The sequence below is a fragment of the Triturus cristatus genome, chromosome 8, assembly GCF_964204655.1.
Source record: "Triturus cristatus chromosome 8, aTriCri1.1, whole genome shotgun sequence".
Lineage (NCBI taxonomy): Eukaryota > Metazoa > Chordata > Amphibia > Caudata > Salamandridae > Triturus > Triturus cristatus.
In genome coordinates this window covers 867,657,500-867,684,943 of record NC_140591.1, presented here as the reverse complement: position 1 = coordinate 867,684,943, position 27,444 = coordinate 867,657,500, and the positions used below count along the sequence as shown (strand labels likewise).

Here is a 27,444-nt window from a genome sequence, read left to right as displayed (position 1 = left end):
GTCCAAGGGCAAGGGGCACAAGGGACTGGTCAAGGGGTCTGAATGGGTTTTGTTGGGATGAACAGTGTTACGGGGTGCCATTTTGTGGGAGAGCTCCCTGTCTGCAGAGGGACTTCATTGTTTCTTCTCTGTAAATGGAGGTGCCTGCGGGGTTAAAACAAGCCCTCCTCATGTTAAATCAGGAAGGACGGACCAACCTGTTGTCAGAGGAAGTGATGCAGCAGGCCGGGTTGGTGGGATAGGAGCGTCCAAAAAGAAGGTCAGCAGGCGGTGTGGGGACGGCTGTTATGGCCTGCCTGTCACCCTCTTGCAAGTTACACAGAGGTGGGTCTGTGCGGGGTAGGGACAAAAGCACGGAGCGGTTCACAGGCCAGCACAGGCCGATGCTGCACGTCACTCGGTGGAGGTGGGGGCAGTGAGGACCACTGCTTGCTGGCAGACCAGGACATCAGGTACGGTGGAGAGGGGACATGAGTGCAAATGAGAAGCCTGCGGCCCGGTCTGAAGTTCAAAGAGGAGGTGGGAGTCGCTTTCCACGAAGTGGCACACATTTCTGTTTTCCTCTAACAATGGTGAAGGCGCAGGGGGGGCATTTGACAGATTGCATAATTTAAAGCCCCTGAAGGTGCGTTTCTCCCCGGTGCAGGCCCCTTCTGTTTCCGTGAAGCCAGGGAGCGTGGTGAGGCAGCAGAGTTGTGGGAAGGTGGGACACATTGACGAGGCTGGGGGCGGGGACAGCAAACTTTAGGGCCTGTCGATTGACCTCTCCAATCCCCAAAGGAAGGTCCTGTTACAGCAGCCCCATGTGGATGCAGGGGAGGGAGTTACAGCGGGACAGCCTACAGATATGCCAACTGCTCCCTCCAATGGCACCTAGGTGAGTGAGCTAGGAAGAAAGAGGGTGCAAGACATAGCCCATGTGGGGAGGGGAGTGAGTACTGCACAGGATGGTGGGCTGGCGGTTAAACAAAGTAGCCAGGGCCTTCTTTTACTCTGGTAGGGGTGGGGCCTGGAGTCGCAGGGTGGGGGAGATCACAGACCACAGGGGGAAATCTGGTGCAGTCAAGACCAGGGTGCAGTACGCTATGGTGGTGCGGGGGACGGCTTAGCAGTTCCTGGCCCCCCTTGCAATCCAAGGTATGGGTGGGAGCAGAGGCTTTTTGGCATGGAGGTCTAGGCAGATGGGTGTGGTGTCTCACCAGTGTCCCAGCATATCAGGGACGGTTTAGCAGCTGCCTGGGGCATGAAGTAGTTTAGGCGACGTTGTTGCATTCCACACAGCCGGGAGGGTCAGGTGCAGCCTGTCCACCTCGGTCCCTAGACAGTGCATGTATCTTTGCAGCCAGTTCTGGGATGGTGGGGGATCTGACGGTGGAGAGGCAGGGACAGGACTATGCATCTGCCTTGCAAGATTATAACAAGTAAGACCCATCTCAGGGCTTGTTTGAGGAGCAATTTGGTGACGGCGGAGGGGAGCATGGGGAGGTGCTGGGCACCAGCGCAGATTGGGGTGGAGGGTTTATGAAGGATGGTTGGGAATTGGAGGATGAGGAATTGGAAGAAGAGGAGATTGTAGAGGAGGGTGATTGTGAGACTGAGGGGCGGACAGCACCTTCTGAATATCAAAGGGGATGGGGTGTGAATAATCAGAAGAGCAGTTTTGGTGTCTTACAGGCGACTTTGACCCAGACGTCTTCTTGGGAAAAGAGTACTGGCGTGGCAACAGAACAGATGGCTTTAGCATGGGCCGCTATCTTGAAGCCAGGTTACAGGGGGCATGGGGGCAAAGCTGCCAGGTTTGTGGAAGTGGGGGTGCAGGCAGAGAGAATGGAGGGGCAGGAGCAAGGAGGGTGTGGTCCCAGGCTACTGAAAAGAAAATATGTGCAGGATCAAGGAACAGGCATGGACACAGTGGAAGTTAAGGAGGGGGTGCTTACCGAATCACAAGCCACAGGTACGGCTGGAAGTGAAAAGGTGGGGGAAGAAGAAAAGAAGGAGAGTAAAGAGGTGAAGAAGATGCCATGTATGGGCATTACAAAGTCATTGGGTGCGCATGCAATGGCGGCCACCAAAGAGCGTATTTGGAAGGGGGAGTACGTAGCGCTCTTTAAACTACTACACTGCGAGATAAGGGCCAAGGACGGTTCCAAGGAAGAGGAATATGAGCTGTCTTGTCGGCCCAGGTACCTGTCAACATAGAGAATTGGACAGCGGCTTTTCTCATATATGCGAGTATCTACTGCAAAAATACCCTGAAAGATGTGTAGTGCTCTTTAAATATCTGGATGTGGTGCGCAAGGCGGAGGTGCGCTACAATCAAGAATTTCACACTCGTCTAGTGGAGGAAGAGGATGGGTTGAGGGGGAAGAGGAATTACAAGTTGTTTTTGCAAAATATAATGCTGGAGCCGCCAGCCCTATCTACGTACATGACCAGTGGCTGGCCTGTCATCTACAAACACTTTCTGGGATGTCCCACCCAGCCAGGGGTGGGTGTTCCTGGACATGGACAGGCGTCAATGGCAGGAGCCTGTTGGTCCTTTAACAGAGAGCAGTGTTTGTGGGAATTTTGCAAATACCATCATGAATGCTCCAATGTGGTGGAAAACACATGCTTACTCAGTGTGGCAACCAAGGAGGAGGTCCAGGGCAACAGGGAGGAGCCAGTGGGCTTTATTAACAACAGTGGGAGGACAGAAGGCCTTTTACGTGAGGTCCAGCATACATGCCCCGGGTAGACTATATTTAGAAAGGGTATGCAGTTCCTAAGGAGGATGGTTTGTTTGTGAGGTCAATTCTCAAATCCGTCAATATTGACTGGACTCAATGAACCTATAGGTAGGGAAGGGGAGTTCCCATATTAGGAACTAATGCCCTCACACACCCAGCAAGCTAGGTGTCATGCTTCATCATCTGGGCCTGCTCCTCGTCGGGCCGGCGGTGCAATGCCCGACGGGCACCCGTGAAGGGGTTCTTTGGCGGAGATCTTTTGTTCCTTGCCGTTTAGTGCGTGGGTGTGAGGGGCCTGAAGGAATGTAGATGAGTGGAGTGAGTTAAAAAAGGTTGGATAGTCTGTTAATTGTGTTTATTCAGGACAGCTGTCCACCTCATTAAAAAGTTAGAGGAAGATGGACAGTTAGTGTGACTTGTATTTGTCTCTAACTGTCTCCTACTCTAGTGGTCGACATGTTTCATGCCCTCATGGCATTTCGTCAGGACCTGTGTGTGTTTCTATCTACAGTGTACAGAGGGTGATAATATCACTATCTGGGTCTGACACCACTAAGGTGTGCCTATCGTCGCAATGGAGCAACCTGCGGAGAAGGGAATATCAGAATTCACATCAGGATCATATTTGCTTATGTTCAAGGTTGCGACCATGCATACCTCAAGCCAACCAAACCATCGTGAGGCATATGACATCAGTCTGGTGATGTGCCCGTTATTGTCTATGTCAAAGTGCAGGTCAAAAACCTAAGTGAGTGCCAATGGGAGGATCAAGACTAAGGGTGGTGATAAAGTCCTTCTTTACACCCTTAAGTGGTAGATATCTCATAATTAAAACCAATTTAATTCATCGCATAGGAGAATAAGTAGCATGTCAGATTGTTAAGGTGAAACTCACCTAGAGCGACAGGTAATAGTGCTTCAATCAGCTCGTGACGGTATCACAGGCTAGCCCATTAGCTATCTGTGAAGTGAGATAAACGTAAAACCACGTGTTAAATGGCAAAGGATATGGCTACTCAGGTATAGGGTGCTGTTCCTAACATGGTAGATCCTGTTGTAGTGTAAGGTGCCAGTGGGCTGCCTACAGTAGCAGGGGTCGGGGAAGAGTAGGTCAGAATCCTATTGTTAAAAGCTCATACACTGGTTATGTTAGAACATTTGAAATACTGGATGGACATTGTGGGGTCAGACAGGGACAAAAACTTAATTTTACCTGATTTTCAGTTTGGACTTCGTTTGTGTTATCAGGGACCCAGGGTGTTAGACCTGGCATCGTTGGCGCGGGTCTCCCTTCCACTTTTCGCTTCCTGTCTTTTATGTTGGCTGGATTTAGATGCTCTGGGCGCTGTGCCACTGCTAATCAGTGCCACAGCACGAATGATCCCTCTGTAAAGATGACTGTATGAATTGGGATAACCATAATTGGCTCGCTTGCTTTACCTGTCAGTTCCTAGTATAAGTGCACTGTGTGTGCCCAGGGCTGGTAGACCAAATACTGCTCGTGGGCCTGCAGCGCTGATTTGCGCTACCCACCGAAGCAGCTTTTAAAGTGTGTCTGTGTAGCATGTTCTAATAGCGAGTTACCCTCCATTTCACTGTTTACTATTATGAGGCTATCCGTTCTCATAGGCCAGAATGGGCTGGCTGAGTATTACATTCCATAATCCTACCTGCCCCCAGGAACCTGATAGGATATTTGAATTAGATATGCTTAAGTTCAGGACATTGAGATACATCTTTTAGTAAGGATCATTTGCATATCCCGTGTTCGAAAATACCTCTTCTAGAAACGAGGTATTTTTTTGCCTAAGCTTTCCTGTAGGCTTTGCTAGTATGTGTATTGGCTGTCTGGTTTTGGAGCAGCAGGGCCAGCTGGGTCAGACCTGGCTGGAGAGAGAGATCGGCATTCAGAGCATGGGGAGGGGTGACTCTTTGATCTGCGCAGGGCCGTGCCTGGCAAGGTGAATGATGGCTCGACCTCCCACTGGGCCTCTGATGGCAGACCCCCTGATTCTCAAAGGGCAGGATGTTGCCTCGTAAACCAAGTGCTCCCCGACCCCACCGAACTGGTTCTGGCTGGATTCAGTGATTTGTGACTTTAGAGAACAAAGACTTTTTAGGTATAAAACGCTGCGCTGAAACCTTGTTTAAGTGTGTTCCTTCTGGATGTCAAGACGAAACTCTGCCTGAGTGAACAGAGGAAAGGAATTTGAAACTTTCACCAAGCTTTCTGAAGAAACTACCCAAGGGCCTGAATTGAGAGCACCTCCTGCTGAAGTCTCAGGGACATTAGACTTCACCCCGTCAGCCATCTGACTTCCTGTGCGAGGGATTCTACTTGCAGGTGAGGTCTCCGTCGAGTAATCCGGAGCCTCTAGTTCTACTGTGAGGAACGCGGACTAGCAACCCTTGTTAACTCTGTGTGGACCGCCGCAGTTAAGAGAGAGCTGTAGCCGCTGAGTGCCCGCCGTTGTGCCAGCCTGGTCGAGATCATCCTTTGTCCTGTGGGCTGCCGCAGCTAAGAGAGAGCTGCTGCCGCTGAGTGCCCGCACTTGTGTCAGCTGTGCATCATCGTGATTCGTCCTGTGGGCCGCCGCAGCTAAGAGAGAGCTGCTGCCGCTGAGAGTCCGCACCTTTGCTAACTTTGCATCATCATGATTCATCCTGTGGGCCGCCACAGCTATGAGAGAGCTGCTGCCGCTGTGAGCCCACCACGGAACTGCACGACGAGAGTCATCGCCACCACCAGCCAGGGCCGCCGCAGCCGCGTGCTGCTGCCACTGAGAGCCCGCACCTTTGCCAACTTTGCATCATCGTGATTCGTCCTGTGGGCCGCCGAGGCTAAGAAAGAGCTGCTGCCGCTGAGTGCCCGCACCTTTGCTGACTTTGCATCATCGTGATTTGTCCTGTGGGCCGCCGAGGCTAAGAGAGAGCGGCTGCCGCTGAGTGCCCGCACCTTTGCCAACTTTGCATCATCGTGATTTGTCCTGTGGGCCGCCAAGGCTAAGAAAGAGCTGCTGCCGCTGAGAGCCCGCACCTTTGCCAACTTTGCATCATCGTGATTCGTCCTGTGGGCCGCCGAGGCTAAGAAAGAGCTGCTGCCGCTGAGTGCCCGCACCTTTGCTGACTTTGCATCATCGTGATTTGTCCTGTGGGCCGCCGAGGCTAAGAGAGAGCGGCTGCTGCTGAGTGCCCGCACCTTTGCCAACTTTGCATCATCGTGATTTGTCCTGTGGGCAGCCGAGGCTAAGAAAGAGCTGCTGCCGCTGAGTGCCCGCACCTTTGCTGACTTTGCATCATCGTGATTTGTCCTGTGGGCCGCCGCAGCTGAGGGAGCTGCTCCCGCTGAGTGCCCGCACCTTTGCCAACTTTGCATCATCGTGAGTCGTCCTGTGGGCCGCCGCAGCTAAGAGAGAGCTGCTGCCGCTCTGAGCCCACCACGGAGCTGCACGACGAGAGTCATAGCCACCACCAGCCCAGGCTGCCGCAGCCGGTGAGAGCCCGCCTGTCCCCGAGTGCCCGAATCATTGTTAGTGCATGTTGCAGACCACTGCAGTCAAGAGATGTGGTCGCTGGGAGTCCGCCTGTCACAGTCTCCGCTTCTTCGAGAAGCTGCGTGCTGTGTCCCCGTCCAACAGCAGGTATCTGGTGTGCAAAGGGTCGCGTAGACCCGGGCCTTGAACTCAGTCAGTGCCACGTTCTGGTGAATACGTTATTGCCCTTTTAAGTCCTTACTGATTTACGTGCATTGTGGCTTGCTAAAATGCTTTGAGAGTCTTGTGTTAAACCTTAGATAAAGATACTATTTTTCTATACCTACTTGAGTTGTGTCCTTTTGTGGTGTCGTTACTGCCTTATTGTGCATGGTCATAAATGCTTCACACACTGCCTCTGAGATAGTCCTAACTGCTCGTGCTACGTTACCACAGGGTTGAGCAGGGGTTATCAAAGGGGGTAGCCCACTTGCCCTGACTTAGGAAGAAGGGTCCCTATTTGGACATTGGCGCCAGCCATTGCCAACTAGAGACCCCCATTTCTAACACAGGGCAAGGCATTGGGTGAAAAATGTGCGTTCTGTAAGGGGATAAGAAGGAGCTGGTTTGGAGGAAGTTAATGAAGGAGGTGAGCAAAGGAAGGATTGAAGGGCCATTTTTACAGTGGCCCCTGGAGAATTTAAGGATTTCACTAATTGGGGTGGTACCACTAAAGGAGCATGGTGAGTTTCGGCTTATTCATGACCTTTCTTGGCTGGAAGGGCTGTCTGTCAATGGTTTAATCCCTGAAGGGTGCAGCAAAGTGAATTACTCCTCCGTGGACAAAGCGGTGCAGTTGGTAAATACAATAGCCATGATGACAAGTGTGATGTCAAATCAGCTTTTGCGATTGCTTTCAATTCACTCTGCAGACCATGAGTTGTTGGGTATTCAGTTTGGGTGTCACTTTTTTGTGGACAAGGCATTGGCCATGGGCTGTTCAGTCTCTTGCTCTCTGTTAGAGGCATTCAGTTTCTTTAGGCAAAACAATGTTGTACATGTGGCGGGCAGAGAAGTTGTAACCCATTATTTGGATGATTTCTTCATTATGGGATGGTCATCAGAATGTGAGCGGAGTCTGTCATTGTTTCAGGTGTTAATGGAGGATTTAGGAGTTCCTTTGGCCCCGGAAAAGACAGTAGGGCCGGCCCAGGTAATTACATTTTTGGGCATTGCGTTAGACTCTCATAGGATGGAGATTCAATTGGTCGAGGACAAAAGGCAGCGCTGTTTGGAGCTATTGAACAGTATTTTGGTCAGAGCCAAGGTGCAGATGAAGGACATTCAGACTTTGCTAGGTGACCTGAATTTTGCTTGCAGGGCTGTCAGGGCGGGAGGACTTTCTGCAGGAAGTTAGGATGGACATTGTTAGAGACCTCCCTACCACACCACAGGGTACGACTGAGGGCAGGGTGAAGGAGGACTTGAGGCTTTGGCGTCACTTTTTGAATGTATGCAATGGTGTTCTTATGGTGGAGTGGGCGAACAAATGGATGAAGTGGTCAACTGAAGTTTTTTCTGAAGCTGCAGGTGGTCATGGCTTCGGGGTGTATTGGCATGGATGGTGGTGTGTTGAGGGGTGGCCAGAGTTTTGGAACCAGGGGGTGGAGGGGCAGTGCAGCATTGCGTTCTTTTAATTGTTTCCTGTGGTGGTGGGGGTCTCTTTGTGGGGGCGACACTTTGCAGACAAAACAGTTTCCTTCAATGTTGACAACATGTCAGTGGTGAACATGTTACACCGTAAGTCTGCAAGAGAACCTAGTGTGTGGAAGTTATTAAGAGTTTTTGTGCTGGAATGTTAAGGGCAAATGTTACGTACAGGGCGCATTACAATCCAGCAGTACACAATGACATCACTGATGCTGTTTCTCGCTTTCAGTGGTAGAAGTTCAGTGGGTTGGCTCCAGGGGCGGACAAAGTGAAGACTGCTATGCCGGATCACTTGTGGGTGGGTGATGAGAGCGTATGATCCAGCTGGTTTTTGGCTCATTGTCGGCATCACCTGGCAAGGCATATGGTTTGGCATGGCACAAGGTCCTGAACTTGGGGGCAGTGCGACACGGAGGTGACAATGGTGGTCAAGCTCAACAGGATGATGTGGTAAACTTAATCATGACTATGATTGAAAAAGGTTTGTTGGCTGTCACAAAAGCCAGCAAGGTAGCAGGCATGGCATGTTTGGGAAAACTACTATGGGGCTATGAGCCATTGGCAAGGGAGATGAGGAAGCGCATCTTGGAAGGGTGGTCCAGAGAGAGAGGTACCTGGGAGAGGTTGCAATGCCCTATTACCCTTCATATCTTGAAACAAGTTGTTGCTGCATTACCTACTGTTTGTCGAGATGACTGGGAGCCGCTCTGTTTTTCTGTCATTATGGTGTAGTTATTTTTGGGGGCATACAGAGGTTGTAAGGTCTGCAGCATGGGAAGGGATTCGGTAGCACAGTCAGGTTACGTGACAGGGCAGTTCAAATATGGATACCAAAGTCTAAGACGGATCAAGCAGGGAGGGGAATGTGTGTGTCATCGCGAAGATATCCCGACGCGTCCGTATGTTCCTGTGTTTGGTGGATGTCCTTAAGCAGTCCAGGTGGAAAAGGGGGGAATGTTTTCCAGCATGCCACAAACTTGTAAATTTGTGAAGATTACACTGTAGGTCGTTTTCCATTCTGTAAAGGTACACAATTTACTGATGATGAAAGTTGATCCGAGCATGTTTCCAGGGGAGGAATGTGAGCACTCTGAATCATTCTTAAATGCAACTGGGCTGTCTTATTCTACGATCCTGGTGAGAGGTGAAGTAGCATAGGCTTTGTATAGTGTACTGGTCACTTAATATCCAAAAGAGTTAGCGAGGATATATTGGGCTCCCCATCACTCATCCCACTGTTTAACATGTAGCCATTTGCTCCCGTAGGTTTACTCTTATGTTTGGAGCACGTTTCCAACTTTCCAATACTTCAGAAAGTGTCACAGAATTAGTCCAGGTAGCCCATGACAGTCTTTGAGTACCTTGAATACCCGAATGTATAACATTTACTCTTGCAGCATTTCCTCTAGGCAAAACAAGTTGAACATATGAAATGTGCCACGATTGTGATGCTGCCCATGTAACTTTTATTCCACAGGGAAAATATGTTTGCCAGTGGAGAAACTCTTAAGCCCATATGGGTTTTCCCTACCCATTCCCACTCTAGGATAGTGCTAACTCCTTCCTTTAGCGTGAGCAACTTTATGAGCATTTTAAAGTGGCAAAGTACCCGAAAGGAGTATATGAATAGCCACAAATGTACGAGTGTGTGGGGGTTCACATTCTTTTTTACAGTGTGGCCCACCCAGAAACACCCACAGTTCTGCCCCACCACTAGAATTGCGATTCTGGCGATCAGGATTTTATGTGTGCAAAATGCCTATTTTGTGAGCTCACGTTCAACTTAGCTCTGTAAAATGGTTTAGTGATGAGCTCACTGAATTCAATATCTGGTTATGTGACAGTAGTTACAAGATTTACTTAGTTTTGTTGACAGCAATGTTCATAATTTATGCATGTCTCTACCTATTATACTTATGTCGGAATGTGTAAAAGGGTATTTTACATTTTCATCTAGGAATTAATCCCAATGCGGTAACATTTCTGGGAGAAATAGACTGGTCAAACAGCTCCTTATAAACAGCATCACTTTGGAAAATCACATGCTGAATCAGTGTGATCACTGCTGGAGGATAATACATACTACACAGTATTGCCTTTATCTACTATCTGACGTAGCAACATTACCTGATTCCACATCCAAGGAGTACTTATCAATGGCCAAGTTCATGGTTTGATAGGCAGTGTTGCAGAAGTCTTCCAGGATGATGTACACAGCGTTGGTTACATTGCGAGGCACAGGCTTAGCAAATTTCATCCGGCTATTTACCACAATGCTCCCATTACGGAAATTTAGAATTTCTAGGTTCTCAAAGCCTGTTAAATTGGATTGAAGGTAGGGAACCAGCTGAAATACAAAAAAATAGATATATCTAGACAAGAATTGTGAAAGACAAGGACCTGCAGAGCTAATGCAACAATATAACTTCTTTGGCGGATTGACAGAACAGCTTACATCTAACCGGTAGTAACAGGTACTGTTGCTGCATCGAAAATGGAACTGTTTAACCTCTGATGGTTATTGAGTGTATCTTTAACAGCTTTATAGATGCAAGACGCTGCATTTTAAGTAGTGAGGGTGCAAAAGAAGTATTTCTTACCACTACTACCAGGATACTACCATAATACTCGACTGTTTGGAAAGACAGCATCTGCTGGATAGAGAGGTTGGCCTGAGACGTAGCTGCGGTTGTGGCTAACTAAATAGCTAGGTGCAGTAGCAGTGGCGTTTTCATGAACAATATACAGAGCTGTAAAGGTAGTCACAGATTGGGTCATGAGTCATCAAAGATAACATAAGGGTCACATGTGTGGCCGCACTCATTCTGACCTTGAAACTTAACAGGAGTGTACGTCTGATTGAAGAGTCTCACAAGAGGTTTAGTAAGATGACGGAGAAGCTTTTTGTCTCTCACACTGAACGTCAGGTGATGTATGACTGGTATTCTAATTCCCAATGCCTTAGTCAATTACGCAATGTTACTGGTGATGATTGGCAGATAAGAATGCTTATGAGAATGTTTCTATCTTCATACCTGTCCATGTGAGAGGAACATTTAGGGCCCCATTCGCAAAGGAAAATCTACACATGCATATTTTCCTACAAGTGTTTTATGTTATCAATGTTTTCATAGCATGTTGATTACCCATGAGGGTATCCAGGTGCTCTGCTGCAGGTGTGTGAGGCAGCCCTGGGAGTTTACTCAAACAATCAGGTCTTCAGCTTCTTCAAGAAGAGAGAAGGAGACTCCGATGTGTTGTGGGAGGTCGTTCAGGCTTTAGGGGCCAGGTATAAGAAGGCATGGCCCACTGCTCTGCTTTGTGATGAGCGGGTGTGAGGGGCCAGCAAAGCAAAGGTGTCTGGAAGGTTGGTGGAAAAGATTGAGGCTGTTCAGTTAGGCTGGGCCGGTGTTTGAATGCTATGTAATTCTATTTGTCATGCCGAACTTGGCCTAGCGTACTTGGAAGACACGATTAAGATCCAGCCTGTCCTCCTGTGGCATAGGGTCTGGACCACAGATGAGTTGACTCTTAATTGCCACATATTGAAAGACGCCATGGGCCTTGACGGAGTAAAAAGTATAAGATGGCTAGAATATGTTAAACTATTCTTAAGTCAGATAACCCATCAGGAATACTATTACGATCCCCGCACTTTATGTAATGTGTCTAGAAAGGACTTAAAGTCCAGTTGCATGAAATGTTTAACTGAAAAGAGAATACGGAGTGAAATGGACAAAACAACAGTTCAATCCCACTATCTAACCCTGGCTTTTGAGCATATGCAGCCCTATATTTCAATGGTCAGTAGCGACTATGAAAGATTCTTGCTAACTAGATTTAGGTTAAACATCATATTTAGGTCTCTAAGTTTTCCAGAATTGAATGACTGGTCAAGAATATTATGTAAATGCCCGTGCGATGATCTCTCCGTACAATCCTCCTTACACATTCTATTTTTCTGTAAATTTTACAATAATCCTAGGAAAAGATGGATTTTACCAGTGCTTAAAAAATTAGGTTTGAGACAATGTCGCCCTGCATTACTAGCACTACAATTATTGGATAGTGAATACACAATTGCTGCTATTACTGTTTTAAAAAAAAATGTTTTTAAACTGCGGAAATCAATTGTGTTTTGATATAACTGTGTTATAAATTGTGTTATTTGTCTTTCCTTCTTTTTAAATTGTATAAACTATGATATGTACTTTTATGGTATGCTTATAAAGTATCCGAATAAAGTATTTGATGATGAAGAATGCTATGTAGGTGTGGGTGAGGAGTTTAAAGTGTGCACATTTATGTATCTGAAGCTAGTTGAGTTCCTTAATGTCTGCTGTGTTGTGGGCTTGGCGTGGGAGGTGGACTAGTCTGGCACAAGCAAATTTACTCTTACACTTTTGAGTAACTTTGCTATTTTTTGGCTAGTCATCATTTACGGTTGTAAAGTTACTCAAAACTGTAGACTTTATATGTCGCCGCCCCCTAAATTGAAGGGATAGAGCCTAATTTACAAGTGAAAAATAACCACTTGTAACTTTTCACATGTAGGTGGAAGATTGCACCACTGCGGCAGACATCTCCTTATGGTAAAGAGTAGGGAAAATGTAAAAGTTTATTAAACGTAAAAAAATAGTAAAATTGTTTTAATGTTAAGTATTAATGAAAATTCATTAAACATACTTAATTAAAATGTAAAACAAAATGTAAAAAATGCTACAGCATTATAAATCTAATTTTTTATTAAATAATTGTTTTTCATATATTAATTTAAATGAAAATAATGTTTCTTAAGATTTAAATAGAAATAAATCTTAACTAAAGTATAACGTTTATGTATTTATTATGGAGTAAAACATTATTTAATGTTATGTATAGAATTAATGTAAATTAATTCAATTATGTTTTGTAATAAACTAATAATTATGTTTTATTTAAATATGCATTTTGAACATTAAATTAAATGCCTTTATATTTAATTGAACATTAGTTCCTATGGGATTTTATTTCACGTCCCTGCCACCGTTATTTTCTTCTGAATGTTTTACTGCACCAGTGGCTGACGATGTGTGGTGCTGGCTGTACTCCAAATCTGAGTTGGAATACATTTACTACTCTAGTGGGTACTTTTTGGCAGTAATTACTATAGAAACGCATTTTGTGACTAGCAATGGGCTTACTCTCCCTTAACCCACCCTTACTCCTCCCTGAAACCCTCTCTTTTAGTACTAAATATTCCTAAATTTCCAGTCACTCAGCCTTATCCCTCCCACATCTACTAATATGTGTGCGGAGATGTCCGCACATAAAAGATAGGTAGCTGCATTGACCTACGCATATAGGCTAGTGAATAGCATTTTGTAGTACGTTAGGAGTACCACTGTAATATTACTAAGCATACTACAAAATGCAGTTTTGTGTTTCATGGGTGATTATAGATGGTCAATCAAGCAGTGTCTGTGATGGATTCAGGTTAAGTGCTGAAGGACGGTAGTAGGTTGGCTGGATTCCTTGAAGGGCTTGTGGAGTTATTGCTGTTTTGTGCAGCCTCCCGAGAGGAGACGCCCTAGTCTCTAATGTCTGGGAGGATAGAGAGAATCACCCTAGACTGAAATTCTTCACCTAAAGCCCTGTGTTTATGTGTGGTGCCTATCTAGGCATTCATTGATTTGTGGCAGTAAATTGATTCACAAAGGTATACAGTGCTTACTAATGATCCTCCACTATATCATGGTTTGCGAAGACTCCCATCTGCATGAGTGGTTTTCAAAAACAGAAATGGATTTTACTGAACTGAAGTTTATTCCCTGGGCAATTTGTCTGTCAGATCAGTATTCCTTACTTAGGCATACGATTATCAGACTTTATAGAGGGGCTATTAGACAGATATTCCCTAAATGTCGCAATTGCCTACATTTAGAATAGTGAAGCATGTAGAGGGCACTTGCTAATAAAGGTGTCTACAACAAGCTTCTCTAATGAGTAGTTCAGGAGATACTGGTAACTCTTTAGCTACCTATAAGTAACTCTCCTGTGTGCTACCCAGCCTATGAAATAACATGCTTTTGCTCGGTTGAATTAATATATGTATACCCAAATCGAAAAGTGTGTTTTTAAAACAGAAATGTGTTTATTTTCAAATTCATAAGCTGAAGTTTTTAGAAAAATGGTTGAATTTCTCAAATATATTTAAAGCTCATCATATTTGAGTAATAAATTATGCTGTGTTGGAGAGACTTATTACTAATATTAATAACTGATGCCAGGGCTGGTATGCATTACCATATAGAGGCATTCCACACTGACAAACCCGTTTTTACAATATTGCTCGCAACTCCTAATGAACTGAGATGATCACTCCTGGACTCCTACATTTAATAGTCACTAAAGTAATCTCGTTTGACGTGGTCACTGTTATAACCCTAATAATAATAGTAGCGCTGGATGATTTTTATTCAACATAAGTAGCTCTTAGTACTGAAAAGTTAGGAGACTCCTGGTCTACAACAGCTGGAGAGAAAATTTGCCAATGCTTTGTGCATTTAAATAATTAATACAATGGGATCCGCTAAATGTGCACAGGATTAAATAGCATGCATCTTGTGTTTGCCTGAGTGATGTGTGTTCCACGAAGAAATGATCAGGCCGTGATTAGGTCCTAAAGCAATTTATCAATTTCTGCACACTGACTGCACCATTAAAATATCAAAGCCTTTGTTATTGTTGGAGAAATGTCACTCAATCTACAAGCAGCCAAACTTTCAAGTCTCCCTCATCCTCCTTAGCCAACACTTCAGCATAGCCAGCTTGGAGCACAGACTACTGACGGTAGCAAGGGGGGATAACATTGTGCCCTTTATACTGTTTTCCTAAACCAACTTATTGTTACGCAGTTTGCTCAGAGGCATAGTAAGCATATCTTAGGCACACATATAAGGAAGGGAAAGGGCCATTTGCGCCTCAGGTATGCAGTAAAAGACTGTGATGATTGGGGTGCAGTGGGCTCCTCACACCCCTAGACTTCAGTGTCACTACAGCTGCTGCACTTATGGTCGCTATAGGTTTTCAAATTCCTCATTTTACCTGACTTTCCCACTCTTCTCCCTATTTCTTCCTCCGTCGCTCATCCCTTTCGGTCTCTCACTCTTTTTACCCTAATCTTTCTCACCTCACTCCCATAAACCCTCTGCTTTCATTCTCTTCACCTTTCCTCTTTCTCCAAATCACCCGTAATCTCTCTCTTCTAGTGTGTCCAACCCTTCTCTCCCTCTCCATCCCTCAATTTACCTATTTTCTCTGTCTACATCCTATTTATCTCATCTCTGTAGCTTATCTTTCCTTTTTTTAACTACTTTGATCTCCTGTGTCAAATTCTTTCCCTGGTATCCTTATTTCTGGCACTTTTTCACTTCCTCTTCCCTGTTCCATTTTGCTCATCCTTATTTCCTTTTCCTCTTCTGCCATCTCTTCCTTTCTTTTCTTTCTCCCTTTCATTTTCTTTAATTCATTGAATCCCTCTTCTCCATTTCTCCCTTATGCTCTCTTCCCTATTCCCTCCACTGACCCACTTCCCAAAGAGTAAAAACAATGCCGGTCCCACACAGGCTCTGTGTTGAAATCATTCAGAATAGGTAACCAGTAATCTCAAATGCTATGTGCACAAAACAGGGCCACAATGCTACTGCATCAGTTGCACCACTGATAGCTATGTCCTTAGTTTTGCCACAACAGTTTCTTCAGCCCTCTATTTAAAACAAAAACTGTTTATTAAGTTCTAAACAGGATACAAAGATAACACTGTTGAAATAAGGCATGTAATTACATTAACTTCACTGATCCCACATCCTTTTCTTCACCACAGTTACATTCACAATTCCAATTCCATATCTGCCCTTCGCCACACAAAACCCTTAGTAAAAAATCCTGGAGCTCAACCCAACAGGTCCCTTTCAGCTTCCATTTTCCTAACATTCACAATTACCAGGCCCCTTCAAACCATATTGTCCACCGCCCTCTTCCATGGGACCCAGATCTTATTGAACTTGCAGGGACAGCCTCTGGCTCGACAGACCACCTCTCCAGCTCTCATGCACCAGTGTAGCTTGGAGACCCATTCAGACAATTCGGGATCATTGACATCCCCTCAATATTGTACTATGTCTCTCCTTGCCACCATCAGTGCTACATTGCAAAAGAGGAGTGCATACCGGTCCAGTGTCTGCCCCCGCCCCCAAATGCCCAGTGTCACTAGTTGGGGTGAGCATTAGAGAATAGTCCAAGACAGAGAAAATCTTGCCCCGAACAGACGCCGAATATCCCCTAATGCCCGTGCACTACCTGACCACTACGGAGGTCTGGAAGAAAGTGGTTACCCTGCCCATCCCCTGCAGATGACCAGGGTATTCCCCTAGATCCATGGCCCTCCTATCTGCATAGGCCGACTGTTCCTGTGGTGTTGTGAATGCCCAGTCATTGATAAACAACAACTGGGCCACCCAACGTATAGCCTCAGGTATGGGAGGGCCACATCCAATCAACAGGCTTCGTGTCAAGGCAGAAAGTGCATTCCTAGGCAGGCCCTCATCGACAGTCTAGTTGCCGTGTACACGTCCTGGAAAAACTTGTCATGGATCTCAATGGAGCATTCTGCAATATGTATAGAAACTGGGGCAGATATATCATCTTATACAGGTCAGTTCAACCCAACATGTGGATGGGAGCTTTCACCGGCGATACACCGCTCCCTTATACTCATCCAGAATCCACTCTAGAGTCTCCTGGAGGAACAGGGCCATCTTGTGGTCACATAAATGCCTTTCCATTCCCATTTCCGAGGACTCTCCCAGGTACTGGTGGGTACCAGTCCATTGGAGACCTTAACATCTTTGCTAAAGATCTTCATTGGCATTTTCAAGCTTTAACTTTCTCTCTTCCCTCCTGTCTGCCAGCTCCTCTGGGTACAGGTTCTTGGAGAAAATGCTGTTCCCTACTCCAGGACCCACTACTGCTCCTGGCAGGTTGTTGGCCCTCTCTACTGGCAGGTCCAGAGCCACTGAAGGCTTCAGAATCTACTCATCCTCCTCGTCCGAAATTTCCTGATCCTCATCTAGATTGTCATCTCCTGCAACCTGAGGCTCTGCCCAGGCCCTCTGTAGCTCCACCTTCCGGATGAATCCTCTCATAGAGACCTTAAAATCTTTGCAAAAGATCTTCATCTGAGCCACAGTGTAAGACTTTAACCTGGCCAGATCAAATTCCCAAACTTCAGGTGCAGGTATAGTTGCAGGTGTGGTTTCGCCAGATTGAGACATGATTCACAAAAAATCAAAAGGTGAATCAGGGAGAATAAAAAAAATGTATAGAGCTGTAGTGAACAATGAGTTGCTATATGGTATTTCACAAACACAAGCCCTTTCCTCACCGATGATCACCATGTTAGAAATTGGCTTTCTGGTTGGTAAAGGTATGCGCCCAGTAAAGCAGAAGCCAAAATTCTAGTCAGGGTAAGCTTGATGCACACTAAATGATAGCCTGTGCTCACCCACTGATAGCTTGGCACAGAGCAGTGAGGCTTATCTAAAGAGGCAATGTGTAAGGTATTTGTGCAACACACACACATTAACACAATAAATACAGCACAAAAAGACCCTACACAGTTTTATAAAAAATAGATTGTTATATTCTGAACAGAACAAGAACCAAAATGACAAACATTCTATGCATAGAAGTTGAGATATTGAATTTAAACATAATAAATACAGTAAAGCTTAAAGAAGTAATTAGCGCTAAAAGGTTACTTTAGGTCGCGCTGGACTGGGGAAAAAGTCAAAGTTAGGGCTGGCTTTAGGACCCACGCAGGATCCAGGGAACAAAGTACCTTTCCTGGTCGCAAACAGCGAGATGCTTCGATCTTCTCCACGCAGTGAAGACAATACGTCGGTTCCGAAGTCGGGTGCCAGAGTCGAAAGGCGTTGAGCAATGTGTTGTATTCTGCTACGGAGTTGAGGGAATGCGTCGATCTCACCAAGCGGCAGTGATATGCTGTCCGATGCATCAATGTCAGGAGGTAAAGCGCTGGTTCTGATGTGATGAGCCGATTTTACTCCTGCAACCAGGATGATGCGCTGGTTCTGCTGCATGCAGAAAGGAGATGCATTAAAATCCATGTCGTAAGTATCTGGGCCACTTCTAGTGAGCCCGGCAAAGGAGCAGAGGTAGGGACTTCAATTTCCCTGAGTCTCAAGCAACAGGAAGCCAGCCAACAAGCCCTTGGAGGTTACTTCGAGTGAAGGTAGACTCCAGCAGAGTCAGAGAGCAGCAGGCAACAGGGCGACAAACGGAAATGCAGGCCAGTTGAGTCCTTTGGGCAGAGCTTCAGTTACAAGTCTAGTAGAGTCGGATTTTCTGGAGTAAAAGACCTAGTGATTATACCCAAGAGTGCCTTTGATTGGGGGGGAAGACCACAGTAAGGCTGACAGGTCTAACACATGTTCTGCCCAGCTGAAAGTGGGGAGAGCTATCCAGTCTCTAGGGAGTTCTCCTCACTAGGGCGGAAAAACATGGATAGACCATCCACATTGGAGTGGTCTACCCCTGGTCTGTGTTCCACCCTGAAGTCCATGCCCTGTAGGAAAATAGACCTCCTCAGCAGTTTTGGATTCCTACCCCTCCTTGCATGAGCCAACTGAGGGGTCTGTGGTCAGTCTGAATCAGGAAAGGAGTGCCAAACAATTATGGCCTCAGCTTCTTCATCACTCAAACCACAGCAAAAGCATCTCTTTCTATAGCACCCCACCTTTGGTCCCTGGGGAGTTTCTCCTAGAGATGAAGGCTACAGATTGGGTAGGTCCTACTCATTAAGTTGGGAAAGTACTGCCCCATACCATGCTCTGAGGCATCTGTCTGTACGATAAACTCCTTGGGGAAGTCAGAAGCCCTGAGCACAGGAGCTACGCACATGGCTTGATTAAGGGGTTTCAAATGCAACGTGGCATGCCTCTGTCCAATTTACATTCCTGTGCTGCTTTTTGGATGTCAGCTCAGTCAAGGGGGTCACAATGGTGCCATTGCCTGTAACAAATCACCTATAGTGCCCAGTGAGGCCCAGAAACACTATGACCTCAGTCTGTGTTTTGGGGAACAGACAGGCCATGATGGTTTCTATCTTGGCCTGAAGATGCTGCATCTTCCCCCTGCCCATCAGGTGACCAAAGTACACCACAGACCCCTGCTCTATCTGGCACTTACTTGCCTTGATAGTCAGGCCTAAACCAATCAATCAGTTCATCAGCCCAGGGGATGGGGTGAGTGTCAGTCTTAGTCACAGAAATTAGCCCTTTATGATCCACACAGAACCTGGGTTCAGGTGTGATGCCTATTGGGGCAGGTATTGGTACCAGAACCACAGGACTGGACCAGAGGCTACTGTATGGTTCTATCACCCCCAACTCCAGCATTTTGGACACTTCAGCCTTAATGCTGGACCTCACCTTATCTGACAACCTGTAAGACTTATTTTTAACAGGGAGTCGGTCCCCTGTGTCCACATCATGGATAAACTGGCAGGTAGTCCCAGGGATAAAGGAGATCAGAGAGGAGTACTGCCCCAACACTTGGTGGCAGTCACTGTTGTTTAGGAGTTAGAGTGGGGGGAAAGGATTACTCCCTCCATCTTTCTCCTTGCATTCTAAGAGGTCAGAGAGAGGTTCACTCTCCTCTTCCTCCTTGCCATCTGTCACCAGCAGCATCTCAAAGTGAGGCTTGAGACGATTGACAATCAGCACCCAGTGGGGTTGTTTAGGTGTCTTGAGATCCACAAGGTAGGTGATCTCCCCCTTTATCTGAATCACATCATATGGGGATGGTATAGCAGTCTTGGAGGGCTCTGGGCTCCACTGGCTTAATTGCCTACCCTTTCTGGCCTGGCTGCAAATCCCGAGTGGTAGAATTTGTGTCATACCACACATTCATGTCAGCTTGGCTGGCTTCTAGGTTGTTGGAAGCTAACTTCCACAACTTAGCCATTAAGTCCTTGAAGGCCAGCATATAGCTCACCACATCCTGGGGAGATTTCCTGGGAGATTGCTCTGAACCTTCCTTGATCAAAGTCAGCGTCCTCTAACAGGGTGCCCAAACAGAAGTTCAAATGAGGCTGAAGCCCACTCCCCTCTGTGGTACCTCCATGCAGGCAAACAATGGGCATGGCAAGAGGATATCCCGATGTTTTTAACAAGGCCTCAGGTAGGCCACTAATCATGCCATTAAGGGTCTTGTTTAACCTCTTACCAAGCCCCATTGGTTTGATGATGGTAAGGGGTGGAGAACTTGTAGGTAACTCCACAATCCTTCAACATTGGCTGCATATATACAAACATGAATTTGTGCCCCTGTCAGACACAACTTCCTTGGGAAATTACACTCAGGTAAAAATCCTAACCAGGGCCTTTGCCACTGCAGGTTCAGCCAAAGTTCTCAGAGGGATTGCTTCTGGATACCTAGTGGCATGATCCACCAGAATCAGGATGAGCCTGTGTCCTGAATTAGTCTGGGGATCCATGGAACCTACAATGTTGATGCCCACTCTCTCTAATTGGGGTTTAAGCCTGGCAGGTCACACAAGTCCTACAGAACGTATCTGAGGAAGTTTTAATCCTGGGCCAATGAAAGTATGGAACAAGCCCTGCACAGGTCTCGTCTTGGCCCAGGTGTCCTGCCAGGGAAATTTAGTGTGCTAGCTCCAGTAGGAAAGCCCTGTAGCATTTGGGGACCCCCAGAATCCTTGTTGCCCCATTCACAGGGACCACAGGCTCAGTGTGAAGGAGGCTGTCCTCCCAGTAAATATGGTGACTACCAGAGGCATCACCTGCTGCTTGGGCTTCAGCTTGTTGCCTCAGTCCCTCAAGGGTTGGACACTCTCTCTGTGCCCTCCAGGTGGGTCCTTCTTCTTCATGCCATCCAGCAAAGACAAGCAGGTCACCAAGGAGAGCAGTGCCCTCCTCAGTAGGCTCTAGGGCAGCCACCAGAGGTGCCCCATCCACCTCAACGTGATTACACTCAGGGGCTGGTTTCCCACGCCTTTTGCCGTTCCCATTTTTAGCAGCTGGCTCTGCCATTTTTCCATGCTCAAGCCCTTTTTGACTCCCATCCTGGGCAGCCATGGAACCTGTCATAGCACAGATCCACTCAAGTAATCCTAACAGCTCCACAGGAGCCTTGAGCTCCACTTCCTTTCAGGTAGTGTGCTAAAGGTCCTTGCCTCACACACAGTCTACAGGCATGGCAGGGCTCACAGCAACTTTCAGAATACCTGTACCCCCCACCCACTCAAATGGAACATTACCACAGGATAGTGACCCTCTCTGATGTCAGTCACCACAACCTGGTGAAATGCATTTGGAATTACCTGCTCTGGGGAAATCAGCTGACTCCTTACCATAGCCATACTGCCATACTGGCTCCAGTATCTCTCAGAGCCTCCACACCTTGTCCTTTGATGGTGAGCCTTTGAATATACTTTGCAGTATTGGAGGGCACATAGATCTTAGGAACCATCTCACTATCAACCAGGGGAACCTCACTAAACTTCCCCACATTAACTGGGACAAACTCCTCCCCCAGCTCTAAACTCACCACCCTTAGAACTTTTTCTCCAGTGGAACATTCTGCTCTTTTTGGAGACGTGGGGCCCCCCTTGTAGTGTCCATACTCACAGCACTTATAGCACTTAACAGACTTGGGCTGATGACGTTTATCAGGCTACTTCTTCGGTGGCCAGATTAGAAATGAGAACCAGACCCTTGGTGCTGTGAGTTGTTTTGGGGCCTGAAGAGAACTCCTTTTTATATCCCCTCTCTTTATTTTGGTGAGAATCATTTTAAGAGTCCAGCCTCAAGTGACCAGCCTTTTAAGAGTACCCCCCTCCCCAAGTGCTTTTTTGGACACTCTGGTGCGGACCCAGATGTCTGTCTCCTCAGCAAGCTTTCTGCGATTAGCAAGCTTACTATCAACTAGGCGTTGGTGCAGCTCTGTAAAACAAATATCAAGCAAGTGCCCTTATAAAATTAAGTTGTACAGCCCTAAATATTCATCTACTTTGCTGTCCCTTACCCAGCCCTTCGGTTCCTTACCAACATAGTCTAAGCAGTCAATCCAGCTCTTTGTGGATAGTTTGTGACTGGTCCTGAACATTTGTCAGTATTTCTCAGATGTCAGCCCAAACGTACTGGTCAAGATGGTCTTTAGAGCAGTGTAGCATGTCTGGTCCCCCACCTCTAGTGTAAGGAGAGTGTCCCTCCCCACACTGGGCATGGTCTGCTATAGACTACCACCCCAGAACTCCTCAGGTGCCTTGTACGATCTTAGAGCCAACTTCATAGGCTGCAAACCACTTGTCCACATCATCTCCCACCATATAGCCAGGCACCCAATCCTTGGCTATACAGACCCTTGACTCATGTGAAGTCACTGCAGGTATGCTGTCACCATTACGTTTGCTAGACCCTACTTGTAGGGCTCTGATTCCCAGCTCTCTGAGGTTGAATTCATGGGTAAGTTTCCTCTCTTCCAGAGCAATCCTCCTCTCAAGCCTGCTCCTTCTTTAGCTTCAGGTTGGCATTTTCCCTCCGGTCTGCCAGCTCCTCTGGGTACAGGTTCTTGGAGAAAATGCTTATCCGTACTCCAGGCCCCACTTCTGCTCCTGGCAGGTTGTTGGCCCCCTCTACTCGCAGGTCGAGAGCCACTGAAGGGTTCAGAATCTTCTCATCCTCCTCGTCAGTAATTTCCTGATCCTCATCTAGATTGTCATCTCCTGCAACCTGAGACTCTGCCCAGGCCCTCTGTAGCTCCACCTTCCAGATAAAGCCTCTCATAGAGACCTTAAAATCTTTGCAAAAGATCTTCATCTGAGCCACAGTGTAAGACTCTAACCTGGCCAGATCAAATTCCAAAAGTTCAGGTGCAGTTGCAGGTGTGACATGGTTTACAAAAAATCTAAAAGTCAATCAGGAAGAATTAAAAAAATGGTAATGGTCTAAGTATAGCGCTGTAGTGAACAATGAGTTGTTATATGGTATTTCACAAACACAAGCCCTTTCCTCACCGCTGATCACCAATGTTAGAAATTGGGTTTCTGGTTAGAAAAGATATGCACCCTGTTGAAGCAGAAGCCACAATCCTAGTCAATGGTTAGCTAGATACACACTAAAAGATAACCTGTGCTCAACCCTGGTAGCTTGGCACAAAGCAGTCAGGCTTTTATAAAGATGCAATGTGTAAACTATTTGTGCCACACACACACACAGTAACATAATGACTACACCACAAAAAGACATCACACAGGCTTATACAAAATAGATTATTATATTCTGAACAAAACAAGACCAAAACAACAAAAATCCATTGTACAGAAGTTGAAATATCTATTTTTAAAACAATAAATGCAGCAAAGTACTTAGAAGCAAGAAGTGCTAAAAGGTTACTTTAGTTCGGGTAAACCTCGTGGAAGCGCAGGCTGCAGTCAGGACCTGGGGAACAAAGTACCTTTCCTGGTCGCAAACAACTAGATGCGCTGATCATCTTCATGCAGTGAAGATGATGCATCAGTTCTGAAGACCGATGCCGTAGTTGAAAGGCGTCGAGCAATGTGCCAAACTCTGCCATGCAGTCAAGGGGATGCATCGATCTCATCAAGCTGCAGCGGTGGGGATACGCTGCCCGAAGCTTAGATCTCAGGAGGGAAAGCACTGGTTCCAATACGATGTGCCTATTTTATTCACGCAACCGGGGCGATGCGCCAGTTCTGCTACACGCAGACAGGAGGTGCATCTAAATCCATGTTGCAAGTATCTGGGCCACTTCCAGTAAGCACGGCACAGAAGCAGAGGTAGAGACTTTGATTTCCCTGAGTCTCAAGCAACAGGAAGCAAGCCAACAAGCTCCTGGAGATCACTTGGAGTGAAAGCAGAGTCCAGTTCTCCTTCAGCAGAGTCAGAGAGCAGCAGGGCAACAAACAGAAAAGCAGGCCTTCCTGATCAGCAGTCCAGTTGAGTCGTTTAAGAAGCACTGCGGTTCTTCGGGCAGAGCTTCAGTTACAAGTCCGGTAGTGTCTGATTTGAAGGGATCAGAGACCAAGTACTTATACCCAAAAGTGCCTTTGATGTGGGGGTGACTTTAAAGCAGCTCTTTGAAGTGCACAGACTCTCCTTTCAATATACTCCTGTCTGCCAGGCTATTTCACACCAGTTCTTATCCATTCTGGAACTTGCCTCATAGGAGCTGCCCAAGTATGAAATCTAAGTGCTGGGACACTTCAGTCGAAGTAACCATGTGCTCTATAAATAATTTTATTATCAATACCATTCCAAACATAGGAAACATGAGAAAGCTACTCCTCTCTGATCAGGAAATACAGCTTAAATGTGTATTGAGGAATTCCTAATGCTAACCTATGAGAGGAGTAGACCTCACAGTAGAGAAAAATGAAATAGGATGTTTGTCACTACCAGGGCATGCAAGACATTAAAGTACATGTCCTACCTTTTATTTACATGGCACCCTGCTCTTGGGCCTACCCAGGGCTTACCTTAGGTGTGACTTATATGTAATAAAAGGGGAGTATAAGGTTTGGTGAGTAGTTTTAAATCAAACACAAGGAGATGATGGACGGAGTGCTAAAACTTTTCAAACATTAACCCCCAGTCACGGATCTGGGTTGAATCCATCATCGTTCTTTAGCTCACTTTGCCACCCCAGTTCAAACACAGCTATATGCAAATCAGTCTTGACCCTGTGCCCCAGTCCAGCCCGAACTGCAAATTGGCAGGGTATGCCCAGTTTCTGGTGTTAGAGTTAGTATGCTGTTTTTGTGTCCAGGAGAAAGATCCTAGCTGTAGGGTTTTCGAGTGTTTAGTGGATTTACAAGTGGTACAGCTCCCGCAGGAGTAGTGTCCGATAACTGGAGGAAGGTTCCACAGTGTGGGTTATGAACTGAGTGCCTTCATACATGGTCCTGTATGTACGTTGGTCCTTCAAGTTCGATGTCCTTCTGAAGGCAAAGCGGGGACGTTTGAATTTCAAGATGTTCTAATGTTTCAATATAATTGATTTCACCTTGTTTGAGAACTCTGTGAAAGTGGTTACACATGTCATTGTTTATTCCTTAGGTCGGGTGTTGACTTCCAATAGAGCCTCCCTGTTGTTGTTGCGGGCTCTTTTCACTGCAAGTTTAATCACTCTCAGAGGATATTTCCACAGAAGGAGGTTACTACTCAGCTCTTTTGCTTGGGTGCCATAGTCAGCAAGGTTGCTGCAATTCTGTCATAGGCGTAAATACTGCCCACACGGCAAATTTTCTCGGAGTGCTTTCGGGTGGTGGCTCTCAAAGGATAGCAAACTGTTGCAGTCCGTGTTGTTTTTGTAGGTTCTAGTGTGTAGCTGGCTCTGAATGAGGATGATCAGTAGGACCAGAAAGGCGATCTCAGAATCTGAGACAGAACTTGAAAAATGTAGGATGGGATTTAGTGTATTGATCCAGTTCATAAATGCCTCACAGCTGTTCTTATCCCCTTTCCAAAAGAAGAGGATGTCCTAAGTAGCTCCTCCATGAGACAATGTTAGTCTAGAATGGATTTGAGGTGCAGAAGATGTGTCTGGAGTCAAAGTCAGCCATGTAAAGACAGGCCAGACTGGGAGCGAACGTGCTCCTCATCGGTGTCCCCTGTATTTGATGGTATATCTGTGTCTTGTACACTCTAGTAGTATTTAACTTACAGGTCCTAGGCATACGGTATACCACCTTGCAAGGGACTTACAAGTAAATTAAATAGGTCAATCAGGTATACTCCAATTACAGACATGTTTAAGGAAGAAGCACATGCATATTAGCACAACAGTGGTAAAGTGATCAGAGTCCTAAGGCCAACAAACAGATTCAGCAAAAAGTGGAGGCAAAAGACAAAAAGATTGGTGGAAGACCGCCCTATGGCTGACAGGTCTAATACCCCCCAAACTTATGCTGTATCAGGGAACCTGCCATATACTCCATAATGCCCGTCGCGTAGTAGATGAGGTGTTGAATACCTATAATGTTGTGCAGCAACATCCCCCGTCCCAAACATGCCCCTACCCCGCTCCCTGCAACCTTGCACTGGAGGCCTAAAAATGCCTGCATTCCCAATTGCTTAGGTGCCTGTTGCACTATCGCTGCAAATATTTGACACATCAGTATAGAAACAAATGCTAAACAGTGGGTGGTCTGTTCCATGGCACAGTACACTAAATGGCAGCAGCATGACACCTCAAGGCAGCCCCCCGAGGAGTCCTCAGGCTCTTGATTGGACCAGGTCACCACATCAACATGGTCAGGCTTGCCATGTCCTTTGAAATCATCTCATCAGTGGTCATCAGTTTTAGACTGGTGGGCACAGGTTCTCTTTAGCTCCCCCCGGGTCAGTATTCCTCTGATCCTTCTGTATCCATCCCCAGTGCCAACCATCTGTTGGTGCCACCAGAAACTGACTGTGATGTATAGACGCCACTACCCTTGCTCTTTCAGTATTGGCCCGCGCTTCGTAGGGGCCAACCCGCGCCATCAGTGTCCTGCCGGCCCCAAGCCTATGCATCCTACCATTACTGAAATTGACTATCCACCAGATTCTAGCCAGGTCCACACCTCCGTTGCAGACGTGAATAAATGAGATGCTCCTTAGTTCAAAATCATGAGTTTTGGCAAACACAATGTGTATTTTAGACTCAGTGTCACAACTGCTTTTTAACAAGTGAAGACTCCAGCGGCCTTTGCACCGCCACGGTGTAGTCAGGATAAATGTACACACTCCTGCCCTCTATTTGCTTTGGTCTGTGAGTTCTTTCCACCTTTAGGATATTGTCCCTGTCCTGCAAGTTCAGTAACCGGTCAACTACAGCCCGTGGTGGTGCTCCTGGGCCAATGCACAGTCAAGGACCCTCTGGGTACACTTCCACTGTGAACCGCTTGTTTTTTCTTCTCCCTAACACCACTGAGGACTGCCACTCCTCGAGCAACAGCTCCATGGTAGGACACTGTACTTTCTCTGAAATGCAAATCGGGTGAACATTTCTTCAGTGGTGTAGCGTCCGCCCCAGCCTGGGTACTCGGAAATGAATACACCCCACATGGAGCTTAGCATTACATGTCTGTATTCCTCAGCTTGTAACTGTGAAATCAACGTTCTAAACATGAACTCTATTCTCTACACCCAAACACTTAAATCATAGTTCTATGGAGTCCATCAGCAACCAAAGGGTCCTGTCATCGCTAACTCACAAGACACTAATGGCAGGATCGCCCTTCGTCATTGATTTCAATGAAACATTAGTTAGGGTTTTGTCAAAATATCACACATCAATGACCTTTACCAGCTTAACTGTTCCTATATTAATTGCGTATATGACTACATGTCTAACTGAGTTTCTATTAAGTCTAAAGACAAAAGTATACAGCAATCATGTGTTTATTACCCCAGGATTAGTGTCAAACCTTGCTCTTATTAGGT

The 27,444-nt window shown here is 46.4% G+C and overlaps 1 protein-coding gene across 1 annotated transcript in view; it reads right to left on the bottom strand.

Moving 5' to 3' along the window:
• Positions 1-27,444, bottom strand: part of IMPG2 (interphotoreceptor matrix proteoglycan 2) — a 771,041-nt gene that overhangs the window by 139,949 nt on the left and 603,648 nt on the right. The window contains exon 17 of the mRNA XM_085622398.1: positions 10,040-10,259. Coding sequence (XP_085478524.1) covers positions 10,040-10,259 — 220 coding nt within the window. The remainder of the gene's footprint in view (positions 1-10,039; positions 10,260-27,444) is intronic.